At 33.2% G+C, this 14256-nt stretch overlaps 1 protein-coding gene across 2 annotated transcripts in view; it reads left to right on the forward strand.

Annotated features, from left to right (window-relative positions):
- LOC127836231 (sushi, von Willebrand factor type A, EGF and pentraxin domain-containing protein 1-like) overlaps positions 1–14256 on the forward strand; it is a 29982-nt gene that overhangs the window by 12978 nt on the left and 2748 nt on the right. For both annotated transcript variants that reach the window (XM_052362706.1, XM_052362707.1), the window contains exons 5-17: positions 6431–6601; positions 6689–6859; positions 7097–7303; positions 7935–8141; positions 8377–8583; positions 9117–9290; positions 10132–10458; positions 10743–10999; positions 11305–11371; positions 11859–12014; positions 12118–12291; positions 12667–12890; positions 13035–13408. In XM_052362706.1, coding sequence (XP_052218666.1) covers positions 6431–6601; positions 6689–6859; positions 7097–7303; positions 7935–8141; positions 8377–8583; positions 9117–9290; positions 10132–10427 — 1433 coding nt within the window. In that variant the 3' untranslated portion in view covers positions 10428–10458; positions 10743–10999; positions 11305–11371; ... (2 more) ...; positions 12667–12890; positions 13035–13408. The remainder of the gene's footprint in view (positions 1–6430; positions 6602–6688; positions 6860–7096; positions 7304–7934; positions 8142–8376; positions 8584–9116; positions 9291–10131; positions 10459–10742; positions 11000–11304; positions 11372–11858; positions 12015–12117; positions 12292–12666; positions 12891–13034; positions 13409–14256) is intronic.

Raw genomic sequence — 14256 nt, forward strand, 5'->3', positions numbered from 1 at the left:
ATTATGGCCCTTTATATCTTGAAAACATGTTTTTTGTGTGTGTTCGGAGCCATATCTTGGAAGTGCTTTGATGGATTTCATTATAACTTGGTTTGAGTATATATATGGATAAGAGGCTGATTCACGCCAAATGGCATTGTTCATCATCTGTTAATAACGGAGTAATGGCCCTTGTATCTTGAACAAATGCTTTTTTTCATTGTCAAATATAATACTTTTGTGTCCAGAAGCATATTGGCGAGGGATATCAATTCAATGAATTTGCTTGTTTAAATTGACCTATTAATAATTATATTAAAAAAATCAAGCAAGTGTTCATGCGGGGTTGGGCTTTGAATTGTTTTAGACTTCAAAAGTATCCCTTCGGTTCCGATTGGAATAGTCTCCCAGCACAACTTGACACCTGTATTACAATAAATATGTTATGGGGTTATTGCAATACGCATGACAATGGCATATATTGCTATTGGTATTTGCCAAATGCAGACCAGTATGCATGTATCAAGTTTAGTTTTCACAAGCGCATAACGTTTTATTTTGCAACTGATATTTAATTTTCTATAACTGAAATAAAAACATATTGTATATACTTATTATACGCCCGTCTATGACGGGACGTATTATGGTATACCCCGCGTCCGTCTGTCCGTCCGTCTGTCCGTCCGTCTGTCCGTCCGTCCGTCCGTCCGTCCGTCCGTCTGTTAATGTCGTACGCTACGTCAAATATCCTTTGACAGATTTTCTTCAAATTTTAACACAATCTTAATATTGATAAACCCTGATCCCCTTTCGTTTTTGACGGAATTCTGAATTGTCGTTCCAGAGTTATGGGACTTTGTTCGTCAAAATTTCGTGATTTCATTGAATGTCCTACTGTAGCTCAAATATCCTTCGATGGATTTTTTTCAAATTTCAACACAATCTTAATATTGATAAACCCTGATCCCCTTTCGTTTTTGACGGAATTCTGAATTGTCGTTCCAGAGTTATGGGACTTTGTTCGTCAAAATTTCGTGATTTCCATGCTCATGTACTTATAAAATAAACCATGTATTCAAATACAAATAAACTGAAGTAAAAAAATGATTCAAAGGGTTATTTATTACCTTACTACTTCATTGGCGAACGACGGGCGTATCATGCGCTCATGGCGCAGCTTTTATTTTTTATATGATTTGTTTTTAAAATGATTGTTTACACATTTTGACTCTGTTTATATGAACATTATTTATCTTTTGAACAATATGATGGCATTGTTAACAAAAATCATATGTTCAATCATATTATAACATAATCATTCTTAACATAATTATTACTGAATATAATGCATTGACAAAACAAACCTTTGAACTATGTATCAATACTTTTATATTGATGATTTGAAGTTTTATCTGTATGATTTATGCGTAATGTTTATATTACAGTGAATAAAAAATAGTGTAAGACATACATTTACTGGTCATTCAACACATTTGTTCATTATGGTTATTAGACTCATGCACTGTTTAAAAACTTACGAATTGTTTAACATTATATAAAAAAATGCAAATGTGTTACAAACTCCAACAGATAAAAGTATTTGACTATGAATGTAGTCAAAATATATTTATTGAACGGGGAAATAGTGAGTTATGGCGGCTTTTTTGATCTCGTGAAAATAAGTTATTAAATATTACATTTAAGCAATACAAACATTTTGAAACAGTGTCGTTTTAATGTCTGTGCAGCACTGGATAAATAATGTAACTACCTGAAAAAAGAAAACTTGGCATGCATCTGAATTAAATCATTATGACACGGTAACGTTTTCAATATAATTGTATTGGGTGCGGCCATGTTTCTTTTTACCTGATGTTACCTATACGGTATTAATTAATGTATAACGGGTTCAATGTGAAGGTCACGCACGCTCGACAAAATTGACTTTACTGTGCAAACCTTATAAGGTGAATCACACGATGTCGACTGACAACAAAAACGTAAAAGGGACATAAATTCCACTGGAAGCATCAGTTAAATTGAACTACAAGCATCACCATCACAAAACGAACTGACTCCAAAAAAGTTTTTAAAAACGCGTAAAGCAAAAATGTCGAAAGTTGGAGAGACAAATTGGAAACCGGATTGCAACGTTCCCTGCGAAATAAATGACATTAAAATGCAACAAATATTGCATCAACCGTTGATACGTCCATTGAAGAAATTCTCACAAAAATGAAACAACAAATGGAAAAAGACTTTACACGAATGAGAGATACCATGAAATAATTAATACAGGACATCAACGACAAAATCGCGAAGACACTTTCAAAACAAATCGAAGTGCTGGAATTAAGGATCTTTAAATGCGAAGTCTGAAACATGAAAGTAAAGACCTCAACACTGAACTTGCAGAACAAGAAGAAGTGAATTCTAAGCTTGAAGATTCTGTCGTTAGGCAAATCAATATAGCCGAAGCAACAACATCATACTCAGCGGAATATCGCATATCGAAGAACTTGTAGAAGGCAGAAAACAATTCAAGCGATTGGAAACAGCTGATGAAACTACCAAATACAGGAGGAAACAGCAAACTGGTCTGCCTAATAACCACCATCGAAATCGATATCGCAAATTGCTTAAAGAAAGGACTGGAAGAAAAGAATGACAATATTGTGCTCTTTCAGACCAGGCTTCTTCGTAACACAGTGCTTACGCAAGGTCGTGTTCTCCGCAAAACAGGTATATTTATTAGAGAAGGCTTCAAGCCTCTGAATTTGGAGGTCTTTATGAGTATAAAAAGAAAAATGACTGACGAAGTATCCAGTGTATGGACTCGTAATGGGGTTATTTTCTTCAGGAATGCACAGGAACAGGTGACCCGCGTAGACTTTGAGGACTATCAGACCTGGTTAGACCTGCCATGGCCACAACGACCTGCGAAATAACGGCGATCAGTGTCGTCACTATTTATCAGTGGACAGTATCCATTTGTGCATAACTGTGCTTACATGCGTGACAAACCATTTCAGATTGATGTAGTTTAAACAGTTCATAAATATTGTAAATTTTTGTAAAGCTTTACAAGATAAACGCTGTGTCTTTCTAATAAGGTTAACACGGAAAATAAGTTGAAAAATAAATATTTTTTTGAATATTTAACAAAATTAAAATTGTCAATTAGATGAAATGTAAAAATTAGTAGTACTAAATAAGAAGTATTACAGTTGGTAATAATAAATATTGATCATTTAAATTTAATAGCCTTCTCCATTACAGTATATGCTATAGTGCAAACTGATTATTAAAAATATATTAGTATGTATAAAATACCATAGATGTGTTACATAAAATTTACTTAATATTTGATAGTGATAAAAATAATATCACTTATTAAAAACAATCAGCTTGTATAAATAAATAATTTATTATAGATATAATAATAATGACTTTAAATTACAATTTATAAATAATATATTTACCATTATATATAAAAAAAAATTGAAGAAAACAAAAAAAGTTATAAAACTATACTAATAAATATTAATCAACACATATACATAGCTTTTTATATATTGTGGAGTGTATTTTAATTGTAAGCTATACATAGGCATGCATATATATATATATATGTGTGTTTTATTGGAAGACATACATTTTATGAATATGTAACTTATTTTTCAGTGTCATTTAATTATAAAATAACAAAGAATTACATGTGTAGTAAAACAATAAATATAAATATAGATCACTATATAAGCAATACATTTGAATACATGGAACTATTCTATATGTGGTTTACAAGATTTCTTAAATTTAAAAAGTGTGTAATACGTTTATTTATGATGCACATATTCCTTTTATAGCATAGGATATGGCTAAATTGTTCTTCAAATATTTTCTAAATGCATTGCCTTCCACCTTTGTTACTTGTGTTAAAAAGGGCGTAAAAGAAACATAAAAGAATTAACATAGATTTGTATATGTATATGTGTATATGTGTTAGTTCATATTCATGTTTATTGTATGTATATGTGTATGTATGTGAATATATATACGTCTGTATATGTATATGTGTGTCTTGGTATGTATATGTTTGCGTGCATGCACGTTTATGTGTGTTTGTATGTGTATGTGAATATTGTACCCACTCGTTTCTTGCTGAAATGGTGTTATATATATATGTATATATATATATATATGTATGTGCATATATATATATATATATATATATATATATATATATATATATATATATATATATATATATATATATATATATATATATATATATTATATAAAACTTTACACTACACTACATATTGAAATTCTTGTTTATTTAAGCTCCTTTTGCATCAACTATAACAATCATGGTTAAACACTACCAATACTGCAACTACAATTCTAATACAAATGACTATGCATACTAAAAGATATTTGCTTGGTACTTAAAAGATTTACGAGTCAGAACTTTTAAAATATAGATCCTATGACAATAATATCAAGACATTATTTTTATAAATAGATGATATGGCATTTCGTCATCAAAGACAATCTTAATAAAACCCGAAGTTGCATAACTGGAAAATCGTTGTAAATATCAATAAATAGTTTAACTGAAAGTAGAAATTCAATTTTAAATAACACTTCACTGCAACGGATGTACATGTATTGTTAATAGCACTTCGTTGCAACTAAACGTTTGCTCAATTACAAAAGTCAATCAAAATGCCTTCAACACAAACTCATCATCATTATACGGCTCGTTTTATGAAAATATGTTGAATCTGGAATTTCTTGCTTACTGATGTCAATAAACATAACTGCTCAATCGCAAACAAATGCACTCTGTCAAATACCTTATAAGATAAAAGCTTTTACTGCTTCTTTGCCGAGACCCCAACAGCCACCAATTCGTAAAATTTACAAACCTGGCAACCCTGAATGCCCAAATGTTTTCAGTGAATGGAAATCCCAATGATCATGTTTTTGTTAGTTTTATTTTACTCTTTGACTATTTGTTGAAAACCTGCCCTCCTGCATACATGACAAAATGGACTTACTTTAAAAGGTGTTGCCATGCCCAATCGCAAACGATAATTATTTTGGTATTTCTATGGATGCTTTATCTCTTAACATAAATATCCGAAATAAAATGGTTGCTTAAAATAATGCCTGGGTAACAAACGCAAACGATCAAATAACAGACTATATTGTAAAACTGTTTACATTGAGTTTAAAATGAAACAACTGCGATTTAAATTGAAAGCGTTACGTTCGACTCAAAGGTATAACCATGAGAACAAAAGTGGATCCATCATACGCCAACATCTCTGTAACACAAACTCACGACAGCTTCACATGTTGGTTCATTTGAAATCTCACTGTTGGTTGCGCTTTATCGACGATACTAACTTGCATTTGAATGAATTAAGATGAGCTAAAACACGCCAACGCCTTCATCACAACAAATTTACCAGCAAAAAGGAGCAACACGCATGTCCGAATACTGCCTCATTATTTAGATCATCAAACGCTCTACTAATGTTTTTGCTTAGCCAACAGACAGTCAACAGCAGACAGGCTGCATTAACATAGCCTTCATCTATGTGTCAAACGGATATGCACATATAAGCGTCATTTTAGCCCCGAAGACAAAGGCTATTACAATATATATACATGTGTGTGTTGACTGACGGCAATATATCTCCGGCTACAGTAAAAGGTAGACGACTGCAGAGTTAATGCTTCGATATACAACGAATTCAACTTAATCGAAAAGTCCGAGTGTGGTTACTCACCAACCTAAGTTGCCAAATATGCACACGTACATGCCATTTTCGACCACCACTGGTCCAAATTAAGGCACCAAGCAAATGTTTAAGATTACCCCGTATTCTCTGAACAACCCATTGTAGCATATAGAATGCCAACAAGTTTCAGAACACAGCTCGTTTCCACACTTGTCGAGAGAAACTGGATTTACACAATCGCATGATCTTGCATTATCTCACTGTAAAACCCGTTTAGTCCACAGATTCACCGTTGTAACACATGTCAGTGATTCTTATCGCTCATTCGAAAGCGTCAACCTATGTAACATCGAAACACAAGACAAATGGTTAGATAAAAAACGCAAACTGTGAGAGACTCAAAGAAGTTTCTCTAGCTATGGTCTTCGGCAAATCGACAAACATGGAACACGTTTGTCTAAGCCCCTGAAGATAACGTATTTTGTAAACGCTAGGGCATATTTACGCTGTTTGAATAATTTATTTTCTCACATATATACTTAATTTATCATTTGAAAATATTTTTTTTAATTTGCATTGTATCCAATCTGAATCCAATTTTTTGGAAAGAATATTTGTTAGTGTGCCATTGTATGCCCTACCCATGTAATTATAAATAAATTAATAATTTAATAAAAACATGCATTTAAATTTATTAGATTGTGGATTACCGCCTCTAATAAGAAATGGACAATTGGCGAATTACTCTTCTACAACTTATCCCTCCAAAATCAAGTTGGAATGTCGCACTGGATACGAACACAGTCACCAGGATTTTATTCAATGTCAGAGAAACGGAACATGGTCAATGGCTGTGTGTACCCTAGTCGGTAGGTGAATACGTGTCATTATATGCCCTACCAACGTAATTATAAATCAATTAAATATTTAATAAAACGTGTATTTAAATTTATTAGATTGTGGATCACCGCCTCAAATAGGAAATGGACAATTGGCAAATTACTCTTCGACAACTTATCCTTCTACAATCGAGTTGGAATGTCGCACTGGCTACGGACACGGCCACCAGGATTTTATTCAATGTCAGAGCAACGGAACATGGTCAATGGCTGAGTGTACCCTAGTCGGTACGTGAATACTATTTATTTAATGTTAAGATTGTTCTTCTTAATTGAAAAATACCTTTAAGTAAACATCAGTGTAAAAATATCATCATGTTATTGTTACGGAATCTCAAGCAATGGTACTGTTGTCAATGGAATGTGGTTATTTTATTATTTTGCTTTAGGCTATGTATATACTTGCATATGTATTCTCCTTGAGGGTATGTAACTCATGCCAGTTGCGGTTGCATACCTTTTCAGACTGTGGACATTGGCCTCGTTTAGCCAATTTTTCAAGGAACCAGATGATTACATACCTCAACTCGACATTTGTTGGAGCCACAGCCCTAATGACATGTGATACAGGGTACCATGTCTTCAATGATTCAAACTCGCACACCGAGTTGGCAGTTTGTTTATCGAATGGATCGTGGAGTCCACCAATATACTCGCAGTGTATTCCTATAGGTGAATCCTGACTCGAATCCATGTAAATCGTTTGGATAAACAGAAAGCTTTCAGAATAAATTTCTTAACAACATGAGTGCACCGTATTAACGTTATTAATTCCAGACTAAGGTTGCCGCCATCATTAGCAAACGACAATATAAAGCTTATCAAGGCTTTGACAGCACATATATAATCATGTTTAATGATTGCATTCATATTAACAAAAGCTCAGGGTAATCTTTATATATTAGTTCATGTGTGTTATATGTCGCCGTGTGGCGTCGACACTATTTAAAACCATCGCACCATCAGCACAATATTCTTAAAGGAGTTCCACGGTCAGCGTTAATTTTGCCACAGATGTATAATGTGTCTTTTTTTTTAATCTTAAGATTAATTGGAAGTCAATGTCGTTCAGAAGTACACCAAATAGTGGCATTTGTGTTTGCAACATTTGAATTCATTACGATCTACGGTCTTCTTGCTTTTAAGCCTTTATGGTAGTAAAAAGAATTAGCAAACTATTACAGTAATTTTAGATGGCTGTGGTCATTTAATCATGTCTGTATTTCCCTCGACTCTCTCATTGAGTAACCTTTTAAATTTGAAATACATGTTATATTAAAACGCATGTATTTGCAACATTTAGATTGCGGGGAGTGGCGTTGTTATTCTAGTGCGCTATCTTATCAGAAAATAATCTACACAAACGCGACAATCATTGGTTCTGAGGCTGTAATGACGTGCACTCAAGGGTATCATGTGGTCAACAAAACTAATGCACGAACAGAATCAGCGGTTTGTACAGAGAATGGCACATGGAGTACTCAAACATGTTTAGAGTGTGTCCCAACAGGTATCATAAATAAGAACGTACATAAAAGCTGAAATTATTAATTGGTGGTTAATAAGGATGAGTGTCTGTTTACGCCGTTCTGATACGATGAAGAACAATCAGTGGCCAATTGTATTTTTCTTATAAGGTTAATGCCATTTATTTATACCTTTATTGCCTTCAAGTATTTCATTAATCAGCCATTCGACTTTAAAATACATGTTATTTTAAACATGTCTTTACTTGTATCTTTAAGATTGTGGAGAATGGTCTAGAAACTCTAGTGTGCTACAAAATCAGAAAATAATCTACACAAACACGACAATTTTCGGTTCCGAGGCTGTAATGACGTGCAATCCGGGCTACCATGTGGTCAACACATCAAGCACACTGTCTGAATCAGCTGTTTGTACAGAAAATGGCACATGGAGTACTCAGACATATTCAGAGTGTGTCCCAACAGGTAACATTAATTTGAAAGTATTATACAACCGTGTTTTTTCAAAAGTCTGCAAAAAACTATAAGATGTTATTTCTTCAATATACATAAGTAAAATATGTTAATTGTAAAAATGTTAAGTCATTAAAAAATGTCAAAGATATGAAAGACTCTGTATTTTTCTTTGAACACGTTCAGTTTCTTATCAATTCAAACAATCATTTATAAATTTTAAGCAGTGAAACGTGAACGTTAATATGCTCTAGATACCAAGACAGCCTGCTCAAATGATTAATTGCAGCAGGTTTTAAATTGATAGGTATTCCGACTTAAGTAATATACATATTTAAAATTATTTATACAAAAACTTTAAACATTGTAATATTTGTTTAATTATGTGTTAGGGAATGATCTCGTTTGTATAATAAAATAATAAAAATATATGTGCAGGTTGATCGATACAGGTATATACAATTCATTTTATATGTGCATTTTATATGTTCAATTTTTAATATATGTTTTTTGAATATTTTTATTTGAATATTTATAAATACCAGACTGCGGACGAATGTCAACTCCAGTAAACGGTTATGTGGTGGCAACGACAACAACGGTCGAATCAACAGCAACCATCACGTGTCATACAGGCTACGTTTTGAACGGCGGAAGAACTTCCACATGTGGCATAACTGGAGAGTGGAGCAGTACTGGCCAAACGTGTTCACCAGTTGGTGGGTTTTCTTTTATTAAAATGATTGATTTGATGCCATTTGTTTTATTAAAAATACGTTTTAATAATTGTTAAGTACTATACCACCGCAGGGAGGTGATTAATTTGAGGTACTATGTCTGTCAGTCCGCATAAAATCCGCATACAATCTCAAAACGTCTCAAGCAATTAAAAACTTTTAATATGTCTTCATCATAAAAATTAAATATGCAAAACACGTATTCTTATGTCCAGTAATTTCCCTACAATACTAATACAGTAATGCTAAACAATAGAAATCCACCAAGTATTATGTACTGAATATTAGCTCTACACATGAAAAATAAACAGATGAAAATACTGAGGGGAGAGTAATAATACTTATACTTCTCTAAACGTCACTTGTATCAACCTTCATGAACATTCATTAAAATACCTTCAATACTCGCAGAGGTATGCTTCATACAAGAAACGGACTATACAAATAAACATTGGTGGAATAACACCAAAAATAATTTTACAAGTGTTATGGTACTGTTCAATGTAAATAAATGTATTATATCAATGTACACAGTTTTATTAAAATGCTAAGATAATTTTGCTCCGCAATACTTCTGTAAAACATGAGAAAATGTTTCTGGTACACTGCACTCTTAGTTTCAGCCGTCTATCATTTTTAGCACTTTTATTGGAATCCCATGAATATATCCTGAATTATACTCAGCAAATTGTAAAGAGGAATGAAGGGAATATGCACACATTAAGCAAATAGAAACAAATTGATTCATATAAGTAAATCTTTATTAGTGATTATAGTATTTTATTTGTGAAGTACACAAATCTGTATCTATCTATTAAAATAGACTGTGGGCTCTTCGATCCCCCAAAGAACAGTCATCTGTCTGCTGGATCTTCTACATATAATTCAACTGTGATAATAACCTGTTTTCCGGGTTACATTCTATCTGGCAAATCAACTTCCACGTGCGGAGCACATGGGCAATGGAGTGACGCGGACCAAAAATGCGTCCTTCAAACCGTGTTTCTTACAGTACCAGAAGCGAGTTGTACTTTTGCAAACAATGACACGTGTATTTGTTACGACAACTCCCCTGTGCAGACCATGGAAGGAAACGCTACATTAAACGTTCGATTTTAAGCGAATGACAGTTTTCATTATATTGACCAGGGTATGTTAATGTATTATATACATGAACACTCACAAGTTTATTTGAAATCTGGTTGAAAGAGTATGCCATTCTGATTTCAACAAAAAAACGAATTTAATTGAATTGTGATAGTTTTGATAAGTTAATACAATACACATTTTGTTATGCAGACTTTCAGAAATACAGGAACATACTGAATTTGTTTTTGTTTACATCGTAATATTTGTTAAGGCTTAATGGCCTATTTTCATCTTGCATAACTGACAAATATAATGACGACATTGCCTTTAAAACGAATTATGTAGGTGACACCTGTTACAAAATGAAGTGGAAAAACACATCAGAACAGAGCTTTATAAGTTTTACAATGACATCACCCATCCTTCAACCAGGACTGTACCAAATTAATGTCCAGAAATTATTTCCTTTTGGGGAAATACGTGCCAAAGTAGAAACAGAAAACAACGTTACACATGAACTAGATTCGATTTGGAAATTCACTCAACGAGGCAAAATGTGGATGAATGAAACCGTAATTCTCATTGAGGAGAAAGAATTCAGGGTAATGTGTAAATCGTGCAGAACATGTCTGTTAGTTATGTTAAAATAGAAAATTATGCACAGTCACCTTGTTGACATATGCATTTGTGTTATATATAACCATTTAAAGCATCGGACATAAATACACCATCAAAATAAACTGTACATACGACTTTTCCAGAGCAATGACGGAAAATTGTCCGTGTATTTTGTTAACATGGCTGGTATTATGTCGATTAGCATGCATTTGATTGGTTGTTTCATGTACAATACTTAAACGCTACATTTTAAACAAGTTAGATTTATTTAACGCAATTTCTTTTACAGATTGTTTTTCGTGCCAATGTAACGAAGGATGGAATATTCAGATTTGATAGCATAAATATATTAAAAGGTATAATAGGTTTACAACATGCTAGTGGTTGTTTTTGGTAAAGAAAGTCAGTTCTTAAGGCATACATAAAATCGCTTTATGTAAATACCCTCATAAAAACTGCGAAACACTTGTCTTATTGTCAGATGTATGCAAGTATGTTTTAAAGTTGTTACGTCAAAGACTATGAAGCCAAAAACGAAAGGGAAATATTTGTACAAGGTTAGTGAAAACTATATATTTATAAATGGAACTGCCTAACATAACATTGTTGACAAAATATCAAAGTTTCAAACTATCTCTTTCCCCAAAAAGCCCCTATTCTGATATATTTTTTTATTTATATATGATAAAATGGTTCTTAATTACCTGTATTTAATGAGTGGTGTATACTTGAGACAAACCAGTGTGTTATCGCATTTATATTTAGCTTAATATCTGTCACAAAGCTGCTTTAATGCAATACAGTGCTTTAAGAGTTTGCTCATTATGTCAACTTACATTACAGCTTGTGAGCTTCTTAACATTACCAAGGGACACATTGCTGTGAATCATAACATAGCGTACTTTCGCTGTGATGAAGGATATCGCCTTATAGGGAATTCTAGTGCAACTTGTACGGAATGGACGTGGAGCTCTGAAGCTCCGAACTGTGAACGTATTGGTATGATTTATTGTATTAGTTAACTAATTGCTAACACCATAGCCAAACGCAATATTAAGTTTTGTAGAAAGTACGTCGTTGAAAATTTTGCTTTTATTTTTAGACTGTGGAACTCCCTTTGCGCCGTTCAACGGCCGTGTGATTTCAAGTTCCACAACATACGGGTCTCTGTCAAACGTTAGCTGCAACTATGGTTATTTCATGAACGGACTTGATACGGGAGTTTGCAGCAACAATCAGAAATGGTCGAACGAAAATACAACCTGTTTATCAATTAGTACGTCTGGTTCCTTTATAGTTAATATAGTGTCAAATTGTAAGATAACGCTAATGTTAACTCAAGTTCATATTCGTAGATTTTCTTTGAATAAAGTACTATTAATATACACCTTTTAAAATTATCCAATCGGCTGTCGTCATTAGTGCCGCGTCACCACCCACTATTACACCTTTTTGGACGTGCGCAAAATAACTGAAACACTATAAAAGGCATTTTATACAAATATGATTTAACAGTGTTGCGTGGCATAAAACGATATAATTGAGTTTGTATTAATCCGCAATACTCACACTTGGTATGTCAACTGGACACTCGTCCAAATGTATCACAGGACTGTACACAGCGCTGTTAAATGACATATTATTACTTCAGATTCCACCATGATGAGTGTAGTAAAGCCCGGTTGTTCAGATCAGGGTTGGAATATCACTTCCAACCTTACATTGTTACGTAATTCCTTCACGAATTACATGTACAATACCGAAATACAAATGTACCTAGGAATAGCATCATGTAAAGGCAGTGCACGAAATGGATTTATTGATGGAGTTCTTGTGTACGATTATAGTTTCCACGAATGTATGACGCGAAAAAAGGTACTGCTTATATCATCATGTGATAATTGCGATACTTGTTTTGTTAGTGTTTTATTTTCATGTTGTTAATTCAATTAAAAGTTTTCATGTGATACAATATTTTATTTCAAAAATAACCATTTAAAATCATGATTGACTATTCAGGTTTCAGATAATCTAAACATATTTGAGAACAAGATGGTGCTAAGATTCGATCCTGAAAACATTGCAGCGTCTACAGCATTCAACTGGACATTAAACGTACATTGCAATGCAGTCGATACAAATATCATAACCAGCATCTCAACAAACAGTTTACAAAGCGATGCGAACAGCATTAGCATTTCAGTCTTCAGTGACTCCTTCTTCCAAAATAAGTTACACAGTAACCCTCTTCATTTTCTCCCGGGAGACACAGTCTATGTGAAAGTTTTCAGTTCTGTTGGTGACCCAGAAATCAAACTGCTGCTTAAATCGTGCTATACCAGACCTGCGCTTGAAAAAGACTCGCGGCTGGATACTGTACTTATTCAAAATGGGTATCTGGTATAATACTTTAACATAATAAGTAGGGACATTTGAATTTCTATGCTTTTCATGCTATCCAAAATGACATGGAATACGTGTCATGGCATCTCTGTGAACGTGGAATGCAAATTTCGCATGCTAATTTTGCTTCTAATATCAATTGTATATATATGCGAGTTCCGTTGAAATTGATTTCACTAATAACAAATAAGTGAATGTTGATATTCGTGGAAAGAAGTTTTTATATTCCATTATACATCGTGTTTTTTGGTTATAAATAGTTATTTTCAAAGAAGAATATCCAACCTGTCTTTGGAAAACATGTTCAATACATCGCAGTTTTTAAATTATCCATTTTGACTTTGGTTATTATCCACAGAAATGTTCATATCAGTTTTGATTTATCCATAAACTTTTATACCCGTCCTGCAAACACACGATTTTAACACAGAAAAACACGATTCATGATATAATTTAGCATATCTCTGTTACAGTTTCGTTCGCTCTTTTGTCAATTAACGTGTAAATAATTCAACAAATAGTTCGAAATTCACGAAAATTAGCATTTTCCGAAGGCAAATTTATCGTTTTTTACTAGTAAACTATTAAATCATTGTAAAGCTCAAAATGCATGTGTGTGTCAGACATTCATTATCACATGTGTAGAACAATTATGTCCTTATAGTTACTAAACAAGCAGAAATGATAAAATAATCACCTACCTTTCAGTTTCAGTTTCGGTCGACATTTTTTCTTCAGTTTGAATTATCCAACTCAGTTTGGATTATCGACGTACATAGGGTGTTAAAGCATTGGTCTAACGTTGACAACTTGAGAAATCGTAATTATTTCTATAGTG

Source organism: Dreissena polymorpha, chromosome 6 (assembly GCF_020536995.1).
Source record: "Dreissena polymorpha isolate Duluth1 chromosome 6, UMN_Dpol_1.0, whole genome shotgun sequence".
Classification (NCBI taxonomy): Eukaryota; Metazoa; Mollusca; class Bivalvia; order Myida; family Dreissenidae; genus Dreissena; species Dreissena polymorpha.